The 21,870-nt window shown below is 36.7% G+C and overlaps 1 protein-coding gene across 1 annotated transcript in view; it reads right to left on the reverse strand.

The window, feature by feature from the left end:
* col11a1a (collagen, type XI, alpha 1a) overlaps positions 1-21,870 on the reverse strand; it is a gene marked incomplete at its 5' end in the record, with an annotated part of 69,229 nt that overhangs the window by 33,413 nt on the left and 13,946 nt on the right. The window contains 22 exons of the mRNA XM_081353473.1: positions 64-108; positions 941-994; positions 1,386-1,430; positions 2,615-2,668; positions 3,605-3,649; positions 3,735-3,788; positions 3,966-4,010; positions 4,114-4,167; positions 5,017-5,070; positions 5,266-5,319; positions 5,440-5,493; positions 5,584-5,637; positions 7,085-7,141; positions 7,550-7,633; positions 9,036-9,110; positions 11,077-11,139; positions 11,313-11,354; positions 12,007-12,069; positions 12,623-12,931; positions 14,802-14,906; positions 16,264-16,350; positions 18,316-18,441. Coding sequence (XP_081209599.1) covers positions 64-108; positions 941-994; positions 1,386-1,430; positions 2,615-2,668; positions 3,605-3,649; positions 3,735-3,788; positions 3,966-4,010; positions 4,114-4,167; positions 5,017-5,070; positions 5,266-5,319; positions 5,440-5,493; positions 5,584-5,637; positions 7,085-7,141; positions 7,550-7,633; positions 9,036-9,110; positions 11,077-11,139; positions 11,313-11,354; positions 12,007-12,069; positions 12,623-12,931; positions 14,802-14,906; positions 16,264-16,350; positions 18,316-18,441 — 1,623 coding nt within the window. The remainder of the gene's footprint in view (positions 1-63; positions 109-940; positions 995-1,385; positions 1,431-2,614; positions 2,669-3,604; positions 3,650-3,734; positions 3,789-3,965; positions 4,011-4,113; positions 4,168-5,016; positions 5,071-5,265; positions 5,320-5,439; positions 5,494-5,583; positions 5,638-7,084; positions 7,142-7,549; positions 7,634-9,035; positions 9,111-11,076; positions 11,140-11,312; positions 11,355-12,006; positions 12,070-12,622; positions 12,932-14,801; positions 14,907-16,263; positions 16,351-18,315; positions 18,442-21,870) is intronic.

Below are 21,870 nucleotides of genomic sequence, written 5' to 3' on the forward strand. Positions count from 1 at the left end.
ATATATATACAATTGATCAACACATATTTAGTGTAAATACTCCCAAAAAATGTGTTAGCTTACCAAAGCTCCTTTCTCTCCAGGTGGGCCCTCTTTACCAGGATGTCCCTGTAGAATAAAGACAGATATGTATTATAAAGTGACAGAGAGACATAACCGACTGTTTAGTGTCTAGTAGTTCTCAAAGATTGCTATAAAGAGTCACAAAACACATTTTCTCTGCTATGATGCTCAGTTTTGTAGACAACATATTACAAGTAACGCAAGTTACATAATCAGATTACTTTTTTTCAAGTAACTAGTAAAATAATGCATTACTTTTAAATTTACAACAAAATATCTGAGTTACTACTGGGTACTGAATACTTTGTTTTCTCATTTATTGACCGACACCTCTCCTGTCCTCTTGTTGAGAGAAATCAGGAGTAAGTGCAGAGGCGTTGTGTGCGCTGTGTAAACATGATGGTTATTGTAATCTGCATTTACTCATTTTGCTAGCACAAAAACAGATTCAGAATTCCTCAAAATGAAATGAAAGTGTTGAACTTTCTTTCCTGTGTCATATTGTTCAGCAATCTAAAATGGCAGCACAGCTGAAAGGTTTGTCTGAGGAGCTGCGCCCTCTACTGTACAGGAGTGAATTTGCATTTCCATCAGCCAGAGTCTTATTCATTTCACTTTGGGCGTAAATGGGTCTTTACATTTGCCAAAAAATGTAACTTTTTATGTGTATTATTAAAAAACAAACAAGCAAGCCTAGCCCAGGTGAGTAACACAAATGTAACGTAACTTATTACTAAGTAACATAATTAGTTACTATTTAAGGAAGTAATGCAATATTGTAGCACATTACTTTTAAAGTAATGATACTGTGAAATGTATTTCAATCAGTAGTTAGTAGGCATGAATCACATGGTATATTAGTATCACTGATACTTACAGGAGGTCCATCTGCGCCAGGCAATCCAGGCAAACCAGACCTTCCATGAGGACCCTGAATGAAGAGACAGAGAAAAAGAACTTCGATTGGATTAAGAAGGATTTCTAAGATCACAGATGCCCTACAGGAAAAAACATCCACTGAATCATGATCCATCTGTCTTATGAAAAAGGAAGTACGCTCGAAAATGAATGCTACCGAAATAAAATGCATGTTCCAATGATGTATGATCTATCCTGCACTGAAGCTACATTTAACATTTGCATTTATTCATTTATCCAAAGCAAAGGAGCAAAAAAACATAAACGAATATAAGGGATAAGTAATAAAGAACCAACAAAATTATCTAAAGCTTTATATCACCATGATATGTTGGATAATCTTTCTTTTTGGCCTCATTCTTTTCTCTTGAGAATGATATGCATGAAAATGATAGAAAACGTACTTTTTCTCCAGGCGGTCCGATAGGGCCTTGCGGACCTGGAAGACCCTGTACAACAGAAAACAGACAGCAAACGTCAAGCTTTGTTGCCATGGCAGCGGGGCGGGGGCGGGGGGGAGATAGAGGGATAGGTGTGTGGTAAAGAGGAGTCTTTTCCGATGACTTACACCCAATAATAGACGTATTGTATTGTCCCTGTGTGTGTGTTGGCAGGGTCATTCGTGTTTACACAGTTGTGCTTGAAGAGTGTGTGCGTACACACATGATTACTATGTGTGTGTTTACAGTGTCTGATTCTGTGTGTTTGTGAATGTAAGAGTGTGTGTGCTGTCCAGGAGTTCACTCCAGGGAAATTTGATCTCCCTGCTCTGATTGGACCGCTGCAGGTGGGGCGTTATGAATGAGACGCTTTCAGCTGCCCGCTTCCTCTGGGCCGAGCAGAGGCTTACAGAAATATTTCAGATCAGTTCATCGTGCCCTCTGAGATTCAGGGCGACAAAGCCATTCGGAAGTAAGATTGAAAAATTATGGTGGGGATGAGAAATTATCAAACAAAAAGTTTCGTGAATTGGGCTGAATAATAATTCAGAACTCAGCGGCTCAGCCCATAATTGAGCAAAATCAAAGCCATCGTACACTGCAAAAAAATATTTTTTGAAGTTATAAATTAAACAGATTGCTAGAGTGCATTTTCCACTTCAAAATTTCCAGTTTAATTCAGTGTTACTTACCGTTTCTTTGTAATTGGTTCTACACCAATTTTTTTTAAATGTAGAGAGAATAAAATATGACGAAACTAGCATGTTTGTGTGGCAATTAATATATGTAATTTAGTGTATAAATAAAGATTTAATGTAATATATTTATTTTAATATATAATAATATATATTTTCTATACTAATATATATATTATTTTTTACACTTTTTTACTTTACTGTTTTTTTTTTCTTTTCTTTTAATTTAACACAAAAGACCATACTTTCTTTTCAAAATATTAAGATATTAGAGGGATTGCACCTAAGATAGAATTTAGACAAATTTAATCCCCATGACTTTTTAATGACCTTTAAGGTTTTATTAATTTCGGTGACATTTCCAGGACCTTGGGAACAAAATAAAAATTTAAATTCCAATGATCCAAAGTCAACCAAACTGGATCTTGCTCAAATCTCAATACTCAATGCTAGTAGAACCTGCAAGGTTGTGTGTCTGAAGTGTGTGTTTGTACTCACCTGTGTTCCTGGGATTCCCTGCTGTCCAGGAGGGCCCGGCTCTCCCTGGGGTCCCTGTTCAACAGAAAAAGATGCTTTGCATCAACTGCACCCTGAATATGTCAAATATCCAGCAATGTTTCATATATTTCTGTTTGTGTTGACATGTGAGCTTTATTTGCTATATGACCCTGGTCTATATATTTCTAATGCAAATATGATGCTAAAACATTAATATGGTGAACACGATGCTGACAAAATGATTATTATTATCAAAGGTGGCAGGCCATTATACCATGTAAGCTTCAGGCCAGCTAACAAATAGGATATGTTTCAAGAACATTTTGCTAACATTCCCATTAAGTTATGAAAACATTATTTCTGAAAGTCCTCTGAATGTTAAGTCCAGTTTTGTGCTAACATTTTGAGAACATTATTAATGACCAAATAACTCTGACCGAACATTCTATTAATGTTACTGGAAGAATGTTTGCTTATAACTCCCTGTTAGCTGGGAAAATGCTAGTAGGCCTACTACACTATGATTAAACTATTCTCATATTTGACAGTACGTTCACCCGAAAGTGTTTTAAAGTGTGTTTAGTTACTGTACAAGATTAACTGCCATCAGAGAACCTTCTTTTTCATGGCATATCAGTTTAGTTCTGAAAAAAAGCTCTTGGATATATCTGAGGGGTCATGACTTAGCATTTATCCTGAATTAGCTGTTTTCATTAATCATCATAATTTGGTTTCGGAAAAACAAAAGTTGTTTTGAATTTGATACGCTAAATGTAGAGCTATTTTGTTACACAAGGTTTATTCATCCACCAGCGTTGTTACTGTGGCAGTAAGTAATGCGATTTAAACTTCACAGTAGTCTGTCTTAGGCCTATATATTCAACAAGGCCACAACACATTCAAAACCCACAGAGATTTACTCAATATTATCAGCATGCTCCTCTGATTTTATCTACAAAATGCCAGGTTTACAAGATCCATGTCTCTTACCATGTTTCCTTTGGGACCATGTGGACCATCAACACCAGCAATGCCCTGCAGAAATCAATAGTGAAAGATTAGAAGCGAGCAATCAGCATGAGATCCACAAGATTATAAATTTAAAAGTTCAATCACTTACAGGTTGTCCAGGAGGTCCAGGAGGGCCTCGAGGGCCGAGCAGACCTCGCGGCCCCTGAGATAAAAAGCGATAAAAAGGTCCTGATTTAAAAGGGCAAGTATTCTCATCTGAATTTTAATAGGAATCATAATAGGCTGTTGGGTGTCTCTGCCCCCTGGTGGCAAACTAGAAATAAAACATTTCTTCTTCTTCTTCTTCTTCTTCTAAAAAAAAAAAAAAGTACACACTTACGCTCTCACCAGCAAGTCCTCTTGGTCCAATCTCTCCATCTTCTCCCTGAAAAGAAGGAAGAAGTGAATGTGGTTATTCTAACAGCTGAACCAGTGAAATTATGAAAATGGTCGTTTTTGTTCTTCGGGTGATTCAGAAAAGCACTTACTCTAGGTCCGTCTTCTCCGGTAGGTCCATGGGGACCAGGAGGACCGTTCTCACCCTGTCATAAAGAGACATCAAACTTTATTACATCAAACTTAATATATAATCATTTCACCTTTGCTTGCATGTGATCTAGGGAGCCATTTTGGATTCCTATAATTATTACCTTTGTTGAGATGGGAACAGGATGGAAATACCCTACTGTAGGGTTTCCTGATAGGAGGCTCTTTCTACTTCTTCTCAGTACCATATATTTATTATAAAGGTGAATTTTTGTTTGTTGGTGCAGTTTTTATGCACCAAAATAATGGTGAATTATTGAATTATGTAGCTTTTATGTACTTTGAATTATTGTTACTTTTTTGTTTAAAAAACATATTTATTGCAAAGAAATATCAAATTTTGCTAATATAAATTTAGCGAAATATAAAAATGCTAATCAATAGCATTATGATAATAATCCGCAAAATACTTTGATAAAAAGAAGATGTGTTATATGCCTGTTTGGAAGCAAGTTAGAAAAATTATAGTGGGGATGAATGGGAAATTACCAAAAATGGGAGTTAAACGAATTGGGCAATATAATCATTCAGAATTCAGCTTGAATTAATGTATTTAAGCCCATAATTTACCTAAATCAAAGCCTAAGTAGAGATAATGCAATATGAAGAAACTAACTTGTTTGTGGCATATTGCATACATTTTTTTCCCTTGATTTTATCTGAACACAATATACAAAGTTATCACAAAGTTGCACCTAAGAGATAATACAGAAATTAGCAAAAGCTGGACAATTGTTGTGAACCTCTTCATCTACTTTTTACAACCCCCTCTATACAACCCTCATCATTTACTCTGATTTTACTGTATTTGTCTATTGAATTGTTCTGTATGTGTTCATACTCACCCTGTGTCCCTTTTCACCAGGCAGACCTGGAAGCCCATCAAAACCTCTGTCACCCTGTGAAGAAGACCAGATAAAACAGTCAAGCAATATATATATATATATATATATATATATATATATATATATATATATATATATATATATATATATATATATATATATATAGGCTATATATACACTGTATAACGGCACAATACTGTCTCTAATAGCATAGTATGGCATAAACGTGGGTGAGAATATTTCTTGTACCTTAGATCCAGATTCTCCAGGCATTCCACGGGCCCCGTCGGTTCCAGCACGCCCCTGTCACAGAGATCAGAGATTATATACTACTGGGAACCATAGTGTATCACTGTATCTATCCACTGACTAAAATTTAAGAAATGCATATGTGTGTGTGAAAGATAAAGAGAAATCTCTCACTCTCTTGCCAGATTTCCCCATTTGCCCTGGTGGGCCTTGGATACCCCTTGGACCCTATGGCGGAAAGATACATGATTATTTAGGTAAGTATTTCTGTAGTTCTGGACTGTATGGTGATGGGTGGTGAGCAACGCTGTGTCTTACCTGAGGACCAGGGTCTCCACTCTCTCCCTTCAGTCCAGGAGGACCTGGAAGACCCTGAATGTGTTTGACATTAGAGAGATGCATTAGACCAAGACTAGACCAAACCAACACATTTTTAACACAGTTACAGAAAGATTGAAATGCCTGCACTATATATAACCAAACAGCAGATGGCAATCTTTCACAGCATAAACAATTCCACATTATTCTGCACTCTCCTAGAGCATAAAAATAAGCCCAGAATAAAAGTCCAGAAGTTAAAATAGCAGTTCTGCTGTTTTTCTTAGCACCGCACCACATGCATCTGAGAAATGATTTTAAAATTGCTGCTATCCCAGACAGACAGTCCTAGTTTTTTTATGGCTAATTTAAAATATAATTTAAGAGTTTATTCCTAAAATTGTACCCTACCATAGAGAATCATTTGGAAACTCAAAGATTCTCATTTGTCTGCTTTTCAAATGACACATCTGAGGATTCGCAACTAGCTATTAACAGTTCTCGTGATTTTCAAAGTCACAGTCAGTTATGCAGGATAAGTATGACAGGACTGTGCTTTTCATGCTTATTTTAGGTTTTTTGTTTCACGCCTGAAGTGGTTAGGCTTGAGTTCACTGGCCCATAGTGTTTCAACAGGTCAGACAGTTCATTAATCTGGTTACCTGGCCTCTCTACTCATTGAATAAGCAGTAAAAGAAAAGATATTGTGATATTGTGCAAGGACATTGTCCTCCTTGGTGGGATGATCTGAGTTGTAAAAATTATATATCATATTTGCTGAATGAAATCCAATATTTGTATCGCTCTAGCACATCACACTTTCTCAAAAAATGAATTTCTTTGCATTTTTGCTTTTGACAACCATTTGAACGGTGAAGAAGTCTTTTATTATACATTGAAAGACATGATTCCTATTTTTCTCTGAGCCAGGATATGAACTATTTGTTAAATTCTCAGCCCATAAAACTGTATGTGACATTATTTTATGCCTAATCCTGATTTCAATGTTAGAATTATGGCCAGTGACTGAAGAAAATGCAAACAGCGACAGAAAATTACATATTTAATGAAAAAAAGCTTATTTATAACTTTATGTTTATGTAAAGTTCTTTGCAATTTGTTCCACTCTTTTCAGTATTGTAAGTTAAAAGACACATTTTGAACTATTCTTTTTGCAATTAAAATATTGACATTTGACTTCCTTTTTTTATTTTTATTTTTGATAAGTGCATTAAAGCTGATACATACAGTATATATAAATGGAAAAATCTTGATGGAATGATGGAAAGTTTTTATTGATATTTTTCAGCATACTGATCTTATTTTTGGGAAGATGCAGGGCTGTGTAATGAATGGGACAGTGATTGTGTTCTGCATATAATTAGTGGTGATGAACTTTGAATCATTAATTGCATTGCTTAGATTTTCAGTCAGTCAAATGGTCATTCGCAGAATGATTGGGTGAGACTTTTGCAGAGGTCATGAGGTCATTGAAACTCACCACTGGGCCAGATCTTCCAGTGAGACCCATTGGACCTGATGGACCTCTCATGGCGAGCTGCGGACACAAACCAAAAAATCGAAAACATCAATCACGACTGGCGAACATCTACTCTCTTTACCCAGAGGAGGTGGAGCCGTGTGTGCATTTGTCAAGGACAGATCTGAGCGCTCACGCTAATCTGCAACACCTGTCAGGGTCGGCCTCCAGGGTCGTGAACCTTGCTAGTATTTTTAACTAGTGTCTCTGCATGAGTCAAAGCAGCCTGTGCTGCTCCGTTTCACTCTTGTTTTAGCGCAAACAAGTCCGGAGCAAATCCCCTCTCCACCATTTGACCCATCGCTCCACCTCTTCCCAACAAACAGTCAAGAGCCCCCCACCTCCCCCATTAGCAAACAGCTGGCTGGAGCTCCGGGGCCATTTGGCCCTTTAATTCTGCTCGCCTGGGCCTGGTCTCGTACTCACCCTGGCCTGGGACAGGATGGCCTGAGCCTGGGCTTCCTGAGCCGACACCACCGGACCCTTTTCCCCATCTCCGCCAAAACGGAACTGTCAAACACCAGCAGAGTATTAATGATCATTTTCATTTAGAAAAAACATTTCACACCATCATATACTATACTATAAATATTTAAGTCAATCAAACACTAAAAGCAACATTATGAATATTTAATTAGGATTATTAGGTGGCATTTTCAATAAGTTTGAAAACTACTAAACAATATGCTCTAAAGAAGTGAAGTATGCTGTCATTATTTCATATGTGTCCTTATTATCTATAACATTTTATACTGTAATATATTGTAAATTATAGGTTAATCAAATACGAGAAGCTAAATTATGAATATTTAATTGGGATTTAGATGGTTTTCAATATTTTAAAATCTACTACTAACATAGAAATATAAAAATATTACTAAAATCACAAAAATATTTTCTAAAATGAAGTATGCAGTAATTATTTTCATATCTTGAAATTGCATGTATCATTATAACATTTTATAGTATATTATATTATATTGTGCAATCCAACTTAATCAAACACAAAAATAAATATTATGAATATTTAATAAGGATTTAGATGGAATTTAGCCTATCATCATTACATATAACACTTAATTCAGTTGTATACTATACTATAAATATTAAGTCAATCAAACATGAAAAGCAACATTATGAATATTTAATTAGGATTAAGATGATTTTCAAAACATTTTGAAAACAACATGTTCTAAAGTATGCAGTCATTATTTGCATTTATGCATCATTATGTAGCCTATAACTCTTCATACTATACTATAATGTAAGTCATTCAAATATAAAAAGCATTATGATTTTCAACTTATATGTGACCCTGGATCATAAAACCAGTCACAAGTCGCATGGGTATATTTGTGGCAAAAGCCAACAATACACTGTATGGGTCAAAATTATCGATTTTTCTTTTCTGCCAAAAATCACTAGGATATTAAGTAAAGATCATGTTCCATGAAGATATTTTGTAAATTTCCTACCGTAAATATTTAAAACATTTATTTCTGTGAGTGAATGCAGCACAATCGCAAACATAAATGGACAACTTTAAAGGCGCTTTTCTCAATGTTTAGATTTTTTTGCACCCTCAGATTCCAGATTTTCAAATAGTTGTATCTCGGACAAATATTGTCCTATCCTAGCAAACCATACATCAATCAAAAGTTTATTAATTCAGCTTTCAGATAATGTATAAATCTCACTTTCACAAAATTGACCCATGTGACTGGCTTTGTGGTCCAGGGTCACATATATGAAAAAGCAGCTAAATTAATATTTAGAGGGGTTTTAATTACTTTTAAAAACTACTACAAAATCATATATTCTAAATAAGTATGCTATTATTATTTTAATGTATGAATTATTGCTGAATGCAAGCATGAAACTTGTGCAGCAGAAGGTTTTTTGGAGGACTTACTGGCAACATCAGCATAGTACCAGGGGGTCCTGGCATGCCATCCGCTCCAGGAAGACCAGCGCGGCCGGGAGGACCCTGAGGAAGCAGGAAGAGAGAGAGAGAGAGAGAGAGAGAGAGAGAGAGAGAGAGAGAGATGGGATAAATCAGTAACTTGACACTTCTTGACTTGACAACACCAAGGTAAGAGAATGCCAAGAGAGGAATGAGAAAGGGAGGAAGATCAAAGAGCGATAGAGAGACAGACCTCTCACTTCCATTACCCTTAAGTGGAGTTGCCCATTTTAAAGATACTGACTGGTTTCATTTCCAAGCTCATGAGCACAGGGGTGACACACTATTACTTTTGCCTAAATGACACTTCATATTCCCCATCCAGATGGTTCCATGTTGTCTCCAACACGTCTAATTACAACAAACTAAGAAAGGCTTTTACTTTTGCAACAGGTTTAGCTTGTACAGATGTTAAATAACACTTATAAAGGATATTAAAAGTCATTTCACATTTTGAAAAGTCAAACACAATGTTATTTTCCCTTCCACTGCGCTTTACTTTTCCATTGTTTTTCAATGTAAATAGCACTAGACGAACGTCTTTAACCGAACATTTAAGACGAACGTCAGGACACAGCATTCTAAAAAAAGTTAAAAGAAGTTTAAAAAAAACGAGTCTTGCACTTTTTTCCATTCCACTGACCAGTGTCGGTAAAAGGGATTTCACCAAGTACAACATGTTGCATAATACATGCAACATCTTTGTTGATCCTGGAACAAAATTCCAATCAACCAATCAGATTTGAGAGACAAATTTACAGTTTATGTCAAGTTTAGGCTTAAAACCAGGGTTAAGTGCTTCTACATCAGTGTTATTCACCTATTATTTCCCCCTGATGTTAGGGATAAGTTATGGGTAGGGTTAGGTTTATAGGTAGGGACAGGGTTAGGACTAAAACTTCAGACAGGAATGTTGTTCCACTATCAACAAAGTATATTGATCCAGGAACACGTCTTACTTGGCAAGGTCCACAGGGTAACCAACCTGCATCTCACGGTTTTAACAGCAAAAACACATTCTGTGTGAACCGGCCCTTAGTTTGTTTTTGCATTATGGACAAAATCTTAACAGGAAGTAATCAAGACCTACATAATGTTCATTTCAGTCCCACATTTTATTGATTTGCATTTTTGCATTTAGTTGTTTAGAAATCCTCTATTGTAATGCTCTTTCCTTTATTTAGGCTACTTGTAAACTACTAACTGTATCTGTCTACAACTTAAGTATACTCATGCAAGTGAGTTTCATCATTATCATTCTTCTGTGTGTGTGTGCTTTTCAATAGAGTGTGTTATTACGTAGATGTGTAATACCCAAAACACAAACCTAACATCTGACTACCAGACAGACTTTGGAGTTGGTTGGAAATGTCTAATGATAATTATTCTCAAACAGTTTAAGACAGAAGATTGTGAGCAATAGATGTATTATGCATAGAGAAATTGATAGAGTTTTGTGGTGCATTTAATCAGAAATGTTGTCCCGATTTACCCACTGAGCTACTCGCTCTGATACTGTATTCACTATTACTATCTTGCTCTAATTTGTGTGTCTGAAAAAGAAGCTCAGAGTTTCACATCTGAAACCTAATATGTCAGAGTGGGTGTAAATGTGGCCTTAGGGTCAGGAATCTTCCATGACCCCGTTCAGAATAAATTAGCATTATGTACTGTTTACTTTGCAGTTTACTACAGAAAGACTGTTTTTCTAAGCATTTCTTACTTAGTCTCCAGCAAACCCCTATCAGGCTTAAGCTTTTCTCTTTGTGTCGCAGCTGTTCATCACACATTTCATTTGACATGCTTCTTTGGTCACTTAATCAGTGCCTCATTTCTTGTCAAAGACTAATTCAATTTCTGTAAAACAAAATCCAAAATATGATAGAAAAAGTTGGAGACCTAAACGTTAAGCCTTGTTAAAATCCTGAAAATAACTGTGATCATCATATGTAAACATAGCCTGGATTCGGAGACTGGAACAAATTCTTACCCTGTCACCAGAATCTCCGGCTGAACCAGGGGGGCCTTGTAAACCTGGAGGGCCTGGAAGACCCTAAAGACAAAAAGAAAACAGAATTAAACACAGACAGATCTGATCACAATGATAACCCAATTACCAAAAGAATTTAGATAATTTTGTTGTTCATAAAATTCACTAGAACACATTGGTTGAATATTTCATATTATAACTGATGCAGGTAAAAAAACAAAATGCAAGTAACTTACAGCAGGCCCAGGTGGTCCAGAAGGTCCCTCAATCAGCATGCCCTATGAATCAGACAACAAAATCAGAATTACAATCAAAAACTGATTGCAACATCAAATTAATAAATGAATATCCATTAACTTTGGCTAATTTCTCGAAATGTCTCAAAACAGCAAGTTCAGATCTCTGAACAATAAGTTTCTTGTTCACATCAGATTTGAATTTCTTATTGATTGAAGTAAATCATATGTGTTTTGGAAGATGTGAGCAAAAGAGTAAGTACAATTGTCTACAATTTGAAAAATAACTAAATGCACATGGCTTGTTCAAAACTGATGAGTTGATTCTCATCGAAACTGTCAAAGTTCTTCACAGCTTTTTTTCATCACATGCAAAATGATCCATTCAGTTATCAAAATCTGTCAGACAAGCATGTATATTCCATAAATATCTGACAAGGAATGTTTGTAATGTCTGCTAAATTGGCAAATGGCCTACCATTGTAATAGGAATCCCAATCTTGCCAATCAACCAATCAAGTTTGGAATCATATCTATATATGGAGTTTGCCCAGCACAATCACTACCATTTTTGAACATGGAGGAACATCACAACCCTAAACAACAGCTAAATACTGTATAAATACATTGTATTTATTTAGAAAAATAGGCCAAAGCGATTGAAAAAAAATTCAAGAATTGCCCGCTCACTCACTGGCTCAATCACTGCAGGCTCTCCCTTCTCTCCTTTCTGACCCAGATCAGCACCTCTACCCAACTGCAAACATACAAGAGAGGTTACATATGACAGATAGAACCATATAATGATAGAACGATAGATAGATAGAACGATAGATAGATAGAACGATAGATAAGATACAGGTATTGGAGTGTTTGACGGAGGGGAAGAATAAGCTTCTTTAGGAGAAGGGTGTGTCTGAGCAGACAGCTGGGTCTGTGGTATGGGGTAATTGTTGTGTCCTGGGGCAATATGGGAGATGAGGTGCTGACAGTCAGGGAGTGTAATCTACAGCAGCTCCATGGGCCTCAGGTATGAGAGTGTGAATGTAAGTGATCTGTGAATCCATGTGATCTATAATACGAAACTAATACAGACAAGTGAGGAAAAAGTGCAGTGGTCTGTGTGCTTCAAAACATGCTAATAACATCCAGTGGACAGAAATTAGTATAAACAAACACACTGAACAGAAAAATGAATGGACCCCATGCAAAATGGTGCACTACAAAGCCAACAATGCATGCTAGATTCCCACATCCAACACTCCCGATTGCAGGACGACACCCTCATTTTGGGGGAGGGGAATACTTACGTCCGACGTCACTTCTGTTTCAGCGATGTCGGTTTCGGCGGCGACCCCTGGCCCAAAACTGTCCTCGTAAGTGGACGTAGGGTTCGGAGCCGCATTGCCAAACTCATCATACGCCCCGTACTCATACTGATTTTTGTCAAGCCCAGTCACATCATATTCCTTAAGATCATACTCCTTAAAGTCATACTCGTCCACTCCGACGGGGTCGACGGTGCCGCTGGGCAGCATGGCCTCCGGGACAGCGGTCGCATCCAGACCAGCTTGGGACGTCTCAGTGACATAGTCACCGAAAACTTCCTCTTCCACAGCCTTATTATACCCAAGCAATGCGGCCGGGTCGAGGGGAAGGGAGTTCGAGGGAAGATGGATGTTAGTTTAAGCAGTTAAAGCAAATACTACTGTATCTAATCTACTACTGTATGCAAAGCAAAAGCAAAATGAATTGCATGAGAGATATTTACTAAGAATATCACATCAATTTTTGGCAGCAACAAGGTCCCAGCTAAAGGAAATATGCTTGCTAACTTCAAGTTAATGTTCTCTGAACGTTCAAAATCATTTAAAAACATTTCTTCTTGGTTATCCAAATGTTAATGGAACATTCCATTTGATCATTTCCAAACATTATGGGATTGTTACTTTTAAATGTTCTCTGAACATTCTTTAACAAGTAGTAACATTTAAAAAATGTTAGACGAACGTCCAACTAAAAGATTTCATGAAGTTCCATGAATGATTTGTTTTTGTATTAGCGTTTTGAGAACATTATTAATGACCAGATAACTTTAAATGAATATTCTATAAACATTACTGGAAGAACGTTTGCTAAATGTAGCTAAAGTTTGGAGAATATTCCCTGTTAGCTGGGGTTACATTCTTTGTCCCGTTCAATGGAAATATTTGGGATGATTCGGATTGTATAAAAGGATTTTGATCAATTGATGTGAATTTATGGCACAAATTATTTGTTGATGTGTAACTGACAAATTGCATAGGTTACAGTAATGGACAGGGATAATCAGTAACGTGCATGTTTAAATTTGGAGGCATTTTTGTGTGTTATAAGCCGAGAGACAGACGAAGTGTTAATTATATAAAAAACATTATGATATTTACTAATTTAATAATCACACATACAAGTCTATGACAGACTTTAGGATATTCCTGTCTTTTGTCCACAATAAACATAATGGTAAAATGGAATTATGTTTAGAGGTGAAAAAGACGACAGAAATAAATCACACTGCAGTGTTTATGAATGTTAATTGTGTGATCAAATGCAGGAAAAGATCATATTTAAATTAACTTATCATATCAACTAAAAGTGTGTCTCTGAAATCTGCATTTGATTACAACAGGTTTTTTTTTTTTTTGGTCCTAAAAATGTACTTAGCGCATGGGACAATTGGGACAAAAGAAAAACACACTCTTGCTTATTATAAGATATGCAATATCAAAGATAAACATCTGTATATACGTACATCTAAATGGCTGTGAAAGAGCTCGATTCTGTTGAATATAGTTCTGCCAACTAGTGCCAGAACTATCCAACCAGACTACAACAGGGACTAATGATGTTTTGTCACTTCATCAGAGGTCCACATATTAGCATGTGGACGCTTCAACATCAGCCCTCTTTGGGTCACTTACTGAGGGAACTGTTTTGAATGGGATGTGCCATCTTCTCAATGATATTCAGGGCTAGAAAATTGGCAACCTGTCAATATTTTAGCAATCAATTTTAAGTCAAACATAGATATCACTGCATTAGATTTAGATAGGATGGTTGATTGCTGTTTTTTCTTGAATCCAGCCTTAAACATCATTGACATTCACAACAGAAAGCTGAAAACCAACTAAAAGTCAATCCACTGAGAAACATACTTGATATTCTAGACATGTCCAAAGTTTCAGACATGACAGGAAGTGGATTGGCTAAATTTAGAACTTGGCAGTTTCATGGTGAATATCAGCTTTTATGTTGTTGGATGAAACAGTTCCCTTGCAGTGACAGTTCCAGAGTCAAAAAACACAAAACAATTGCCATGAATTGTTGTTTTGTCTTTGTCATTTCAATCAAATACTTCCTTATAAGACGTGTGCCTGGAATATTCCTCTTTCTGTCCCACATTTTAGAGACCCTCACCCCTACTGTCAAAGTATATAATCGAATGATTACCTGGTTTGGTCCAGTGGTTGCGACAGGAGACCGAGTTTTGGAAGCATCTACTGTTCCGTAGTCAAGTTCACTGTCTGTATAGTACTCCCCATCTACATTGTTAAGCTATAGCAGTTTCAAAGTGAGAAAAAAAAGGAAGAAGATAAGAAAGGAGGAATTAACACAGTTCAAGCAGTTCCACAAGCGTTACAGAATGGATCCGCAAGGACGGCATCTAGGGAAAAGTAGCGGACGGCACGCTCAGACTATCATCAGAGATTTCCCTCACTGAAAGAGAGATCTTGATGGGTTCTGACACGAACTACACTTGTACTGTTACCCCTAGAATGGCGTTTCTTGGTAGCAGTGGCTGGTATCCATCTCTCTTCTTCTTAGGGGCTAACTTTTTAGCCTGTTTTTGCTCCTGGTACTTATAGGGTTTGGAAAAAGACTTAGGGGACTTTCTCGTCCTCTTCGTTTTCATGGAGACACTACGTTTCACTCTCTGGAAAAAGGTTACGGTGAAGGGAAGAAGACACAACACATCAAGGCATCCATGTTAGAAGGTAAATAAGATCCAGTTATTATTCGTCAAATGTGGCTTAATTGGATAGCTTCAAGATAATTTGGGATACACTACCATTCAAAAGTTCGTGGTCAGTAAGATTATTATTGTTTTTGAAAGAAAATAATACTTTTATTCAGCAAGGGTGTATTACATTGATCAAAAGTGCCTTTTACATGCTTTATATATTTCAAATAAATGCTGTTCTTTTGAACTTTGAATCATCAAAGAATCCTGAAAGTAAAAATGTATCAAAAATGTTTAGATAATTATACGTAATGTTACACGTTAAATTGATCAAAAGTGACAGTAGAGTGATATTGTTACAAAAACAATTCTGTGATTTTCATCTTTCTGTTTATCACAGAATCCTGAAGAAAATATATTTGTGTTTCTTGAGCACAAAAAAGCATATTTTAATGATTTCTGATGGATCATGTGATACTGAAGACTTCTTTTCCAGCTTTTCCATCACATACATAAATTACAATTTAAAATATATTAACATAGAAAGGAGTTATTTTAAATTATACCAATATTTCACAATATGACTGTTTTTACTGTATTGTTGATTGAATAAATGCAGCCTTGGTGAGCATAAGAGACTTCTTTCAGAAACATTAAAGCATCTTACCGACCACACACTTTTTAACTGTCGTGTAAATCACTAAGAGTAAAAGTCTAGCATACAGACATATAATCTCCTTAAACAAACATTTCCAGTAGTACAGGGTGTACCAAACTGCTCGATGACTAGAAACCAAGAAACCACGGTGGAACAACTTGACAGACCCATACACCGGTCAGCCCACACCACATACTTTTGCCCATGTAATATACTGTAAATAGGACAATGAAAGGGGGTGTGGCTACCTCATGATTGACATAAACACATCACACATTTCCTACATTATTTACCTGCGGCTCAGAATATTCATCTGTCGCTGTGGGGGTTGCTCCCTCATAATAATCAAATAAATCCCCATATTCAACACCAGTTGGGTACTGCACACAGGGAGAGGATGAGAGAGAGGTTAGCAAAGCATACACAATTTATTTAGAATGTAATCTACCCTTGGGTGCATTACATACTTGATGGTTAGGTATACTGTATAGCTGGTTTTATACAGTACAGATGAATTAGAAACAGCAATCCTGTTACAGCATATTTTCATGTTTGCTAATGCGTCCAATGAAAATAAGCCACGTTAGAGTGCTAAGTCATGATCAAAACAATCTCAGAATCCTAAAAAGAAAGCAAAACTACTGCGTTTGTGTTACTGGATTGTGTGAGAGTTCAGTATATATTAACATACTGCATTAATTACTTTAATGTATAACATGTGATGTACTTATTCTGATTTACAGGTGGGTGTTTAAAAGCCTATAAAAAGACCCTGCATGTCTGAAGCAGAAGATGAACAGCCACATGTTGGTTGTTTTCACAGTGAACCCCCTTTTTTATTCTTTCTCATCTTTATATGAGTGTAAAATCCCATCTGTCTTCTAAAGCAAAGGCAGATTAAAGGCTCAGACCTATAGAAAGAGTCAACTCTGATTTCAAAAGTCCTAATAGCTATAAAACTTCCTGTGTCTGGTACAAAGTTTTAAATGAATATCTAGACTTTATAATTGTCATTAAATAAATGTTAAGTGTTACGTTTAGAATATTAAGCTTAATGTTAATAAAAATGTTAGATTTGGCTATAATAAAAGGGGATTTCTATATGCATTCATCAATTATGACACATTTTTAATTAATGAATGGATGGTTTAATAAATATTTTGCTTATGTTTGTGTAGCAGTTTCTCTGTTTCTGCTTCTTCAACACAAATAACGGCTGTTAAAGGAGCAGAAAAGCCAATAAAACCACTGAGTCGGGCTCTCCAGGGCTTCATCCATCAAACATAAGTATATGTTAATTCTCATACAGCATAAGAGCTCATAAAACACTGCGCTGATGATCAGGCCCTCTTCCACGGCTGGTGATCACTCAGCATTGATTGGACCCCATTCATCCTGGCCCAGGATGATTTATGAGCAGAGCATCTCAGGGTTATTGATTTCTCACATTCAGGAAACGACCCTCTCCCTGTTTCGGCAGGATATAAGGGGTTAAAATGACATATGGTGTCTGTGCTTACAGGAGCCATCACAGAGGTCAGAAGTGCCAAGGTGAGGCTGACCTTTGACCTGTGATATGTTTTTATAATATATACACTACTGCCCAAAATTTTTGGACATATCAAATTGATCAAAAGTGACAGTGAAGTGACAATGTAACAAAAAATGCGCTGTTTTGGATATTTCTTTTTAACAAAGAATCCTCAACAAAAAAATTAAGCAGCATTGACAATAATAAGAAACGTTTCTTAAGCGTATTAGAATGATTTCTGAAGGATCGTGTGACACTGAAAATCCAGCTTTGCCATCACAGGAATAAATAACATTTTAAAATATACTGTAATAGAAAACCTATTTTAAATTGTAATAATGTTTCAAAATATTACTGTTTTTACTGGAATTTTTATCAATTTCGGTACGATTAATATCTTTTGAACGGTAGTGTAAAATATATATCTAAAATTTATTTGATCTATTATCTTTGTGGCATGAGAGAAAAATTCCTGCCATAATGATCATTCCTCACTATGACGTGTTTAAAAAAAATGTAATTTGTAGTTTGCCATACTTTATCTAAAAATAATTGTATCTATTTAATAATAAGAATAATAATAAGAATAATAATGTGTCGAAGTATGATTTTAATTAACATTTTTGGTCACTTCCTGTTCTTCAATGTTATTTCATAATTTTGATGACTTCCCTCTAATTCTAACATGTGGAAAACAACGACAAAGTCTAAGTCTGTGTGTCCAATCGTTTGACTGGTAGTGTCAAAAGTCTCAACGACGTGTTAGACTTCTAGAAACGTTTGGCCTTCTGGAAGGCTTATGGTCTATACTAACCTCCTCCCCGGGCTCTTGTGCTTGCAGTGTGTCCTTGTGGGGGACGTCACAGTCTGGGCTGTAGTGTTCACAGTAATCGTAAGCTGCTTTAGGGTCGGACACAATCAGCAGTTGTTGGATATCACCCTGAGGGAACAAATGACAGAAAGATACATGAGATACATGTGCTCATTTACCAAAAATACCTCTATTGTTATACTAAGACGTAATGGAATCATGGTTGAAATGGTTGGCATTGGCATCTATGGTTCCTTGAAGAAGCTTTAACATTGGTGGAACCTTTCCATTCCACACAAGGCTCTTTATAATGGGAAGCTATAAAGGTTCTTTAGACTAAAAGGTTGTTTATGAAAGGTATGTTTTCACACTAATAAAAATTGGTTCTTTTAAGAACTGTTCTCTGAAAGGTTCTTTGGGGAACCAAAAATGGTTCTTCAATGGCATCATTGCAAAAAATCCCACCATTATTTTTGAAGGTTGTGGTTGGTCAAACAGAACAAAAATACCACTTTTGGATAGCAGGAAATGCATGGAATGATGGAATGTCAAGGCAACAAAATAACGAATCATCAACCACTTTCACAATGAGGAGCGCGGGTCACATGGTTCAGGAAATTGCTGTTTTATAAGCAGGTAAATAAAACGTGTTTCATCATGAAACACCTGGTAACGGAAACCCAGACAGGAAGTTTCCTCTCATATAAAATGCGGCCTCCAACAATGGTTAGACAACAGTTCATAAAACCTTCTGGTCAACACATTAAAACACACATTTATAAAGAAACCGAACATCGTCTTTCTTCCAAATGAGTGAAATCTGTTTCTTGCCCTATTCTGGTCAGAAACAATAGCATACATTCATCCTGCATTATGATCAACAACCTATTGATTAAAAACATCATTTACTGTGTGAGGTTTTGATTTAAGTGATTATTTTTGTCCATTTTAAGGCCACATGTCTCTTATAGGCTATAACTGATTCAGATCATTCTGTTCAGCTGCTGGCTTTAGATTGGTTCAGTATGACCAGGGTCTGTTGAGGAACACACATGACTTCTACAGTGAGTACTCCACAAGTAGATCTGGGGGATGTGTTCGAACCTGAGGTCTCTCCTTGGCACTGTCACAAAGAGAGAGAGAGAGAGACTGTGCGATTTAGCAGCAAGGCAACCACTGAAAAAAAAAAGAAAAACAGCAGGCTTGGACTTGTTAGGGGCATGTGTGTCTGTGTATTTTTATACCGCTCTCTGTAAACTCAACTGTATAAACAGCAAAATGCTAAGGTGTGCCCATAGTAAAAATAGAGGTGTGTTTGACCTCCTTATTTGAACAAAATACCAGCTCTTAACATTATTATTTAATTAACGCAAATAAGACACTTAAGAGAATAGTTTGTGAATGTGAATAACAAAATGAACAAAATGTGAATTTTTGAATAACATCCAAAGTGAATGAGAAAAGGGCTTTAAAGCTTCAAATTAACAAGTGGTTAAAATTAACAACTTAAGAAGTCATCTGGTGGCTTTGTGTGAAGAACAGATTGAAATTTAAAGGCAGAGTAGGTTATTTGTTCCAGAATTTTTTTTGTTAAGCTGGTTGAAAGTCTCTTGACATCGTGATAGCAATCACTACGTTAAGTGGTCTAAATGTATTTATATGTATATTGTATGTGGAAGTAGCCTGGCTCCGCCCTCCTGCGTACTTCCGCTCAATTTTATTTCCCTTCAGTATACGTCTGGGATTGTGGTGTATTCTTTGGTTTTCTCCGATAATTTTTTTTGGCGGTCCAATCAGCGAACAGAGGGAGTGGCTGAGAACGATGACGCTGAGGTCGTGCGCTAGTTTGAGTTGTAGGGTTACGTCACGACCAAAGGTTAGCGATTGGTTATGGCAGAGTGACTCTGGGCAGATCCAATAGTTTTAAACTTCAACAGAGTACCCTCCTACAAGGAAGTTAACGCTTGTCAATGGAGAGAGGCCAGACTCTCTGTACAAATGAAATGTACTAGAGTCTGGTAGAACCAGGCTAATGTGGAAGGCGTCGGACCATAAAATGTTCGTCCAATCACTGCATTCAGTCCGAATGTCCTACAAGCCTGTCAACCATGTGTATTTCCATTCCTCACCTAAATTCGCACCTGCTTGTGCAGACATCACACGTCATCAGTGCGTTTCATGCTATGCAGTTAGACAAACATCAGTCATTGAACACCGTAACCGAAAGAGCAGCCACCTTTTACAGTTCCTCTGAACCAAAACAACAAGCTTATGCTGCATTTACGCCATAGCTATTGTAATTTGGAAGAGATGGAAACCCATGATGTTATATTCTTGGAGCGGTTCGTGACTCTAATTTATGCGTTTTAGCAACACTATCAATGCTAAAGTGAATCTGCAGCAGTCAGTTGGTACAGGTCAGTGCTATTTAAGTTGTTTACGTTCATTATTTTTTTAATGTTATGTACTTTGAGGTACATGAGGTATTTTAACACAGTCCCTCGTGATGCTTTTGTTTGCTCCCTGCTGCACAAGTTCATGTTTTGAAGGAGGTGTGGCTTTGGAGAAGTTCTGAAGGGAGAGTCGGATAATATTCTTTCAAAGCTAACTCGCTATTGCTAGCCTCTCTGAAAATTGCCTATTCTACCTTTAGTTTTACTAGTATTTTTCAGTGAAAATCTTGAAAACCACCCTAGATCCAAACTCATGATAGTTCACGAGATAAGTAGAACGTGGACGAATCGTTCTTTGAGTCTATGAATCTTTAATCAATGATTCAGTCACAGAAGTCAATCAATCTGTTCCTCACACAAAGCTATACTTGAAATAGTGCATATGAGTCATTCAGGCTATATTTAAGCAGACTTTTATGTCATAATTATCATAATTCATTAAAAAAACAATCAATATCAACAGTCAAATCACACTACTAAGCTGTAGTCAAGTAAATCCAAGCCGTATTTGCATTAATCACCTGTTGGCCCAGTAGCATACAGTACATTTACCAGACCATGAAAGCCAGGATTGGCCCCAAAAGCCAGGCTTGGCATTAGAGCCTGGTGCCAAGATGGAGGGGAAAACAGGGAGATCAAGCCAACGGCTGAATAAAAGTGACACGTATTACCTCATTTGAAACCCATGCACCTTAACAACTCCCTGGACCCTGCAGAGCTTATTCTGAATAAGATATGCATGAAAGCCTGGTCTAAGACTAGCACTGAATCAGTTCAAACAAACTTAAGCAAATTATAGAAACATCAAGCCCACCCAGTGGTTTATGTTAAAGTCGCCATGAAATCAAAATGGACAACTTTTTTTTTTTTTTTTTTATGGAATATTGCAGTATTTATTATACCACAACCATCCAATCAATTCCCAACCGACACAATCCAGCCCTAAATTTTTCTTGTTCGAGAAACAATTTCACTATGATATAGGTCACAATAGGGAAGAAAAGACTATCGCAACTTCCATTTCATGCCGACTTAAATGCTGGCTTGCAATGTATATCGTAAAAGATGTTTGTTTGGTAACTGTAAATTTTTTTACAGCAGCTTT

Source organism: Scardinius erythrophthalmus, assembly GCF_964197995.2.
Source record: "Scardinius erythrophthalmus genome assembly, chromosome: 22".
NCBI classification, from domain to species: domain Eukaryota; kingdom Metazoa; phylum Chordata; class Actinopteri; order Cypriniformes; family Leuciscidae; genus Scardinius; species Scardinius erythrophthalmus.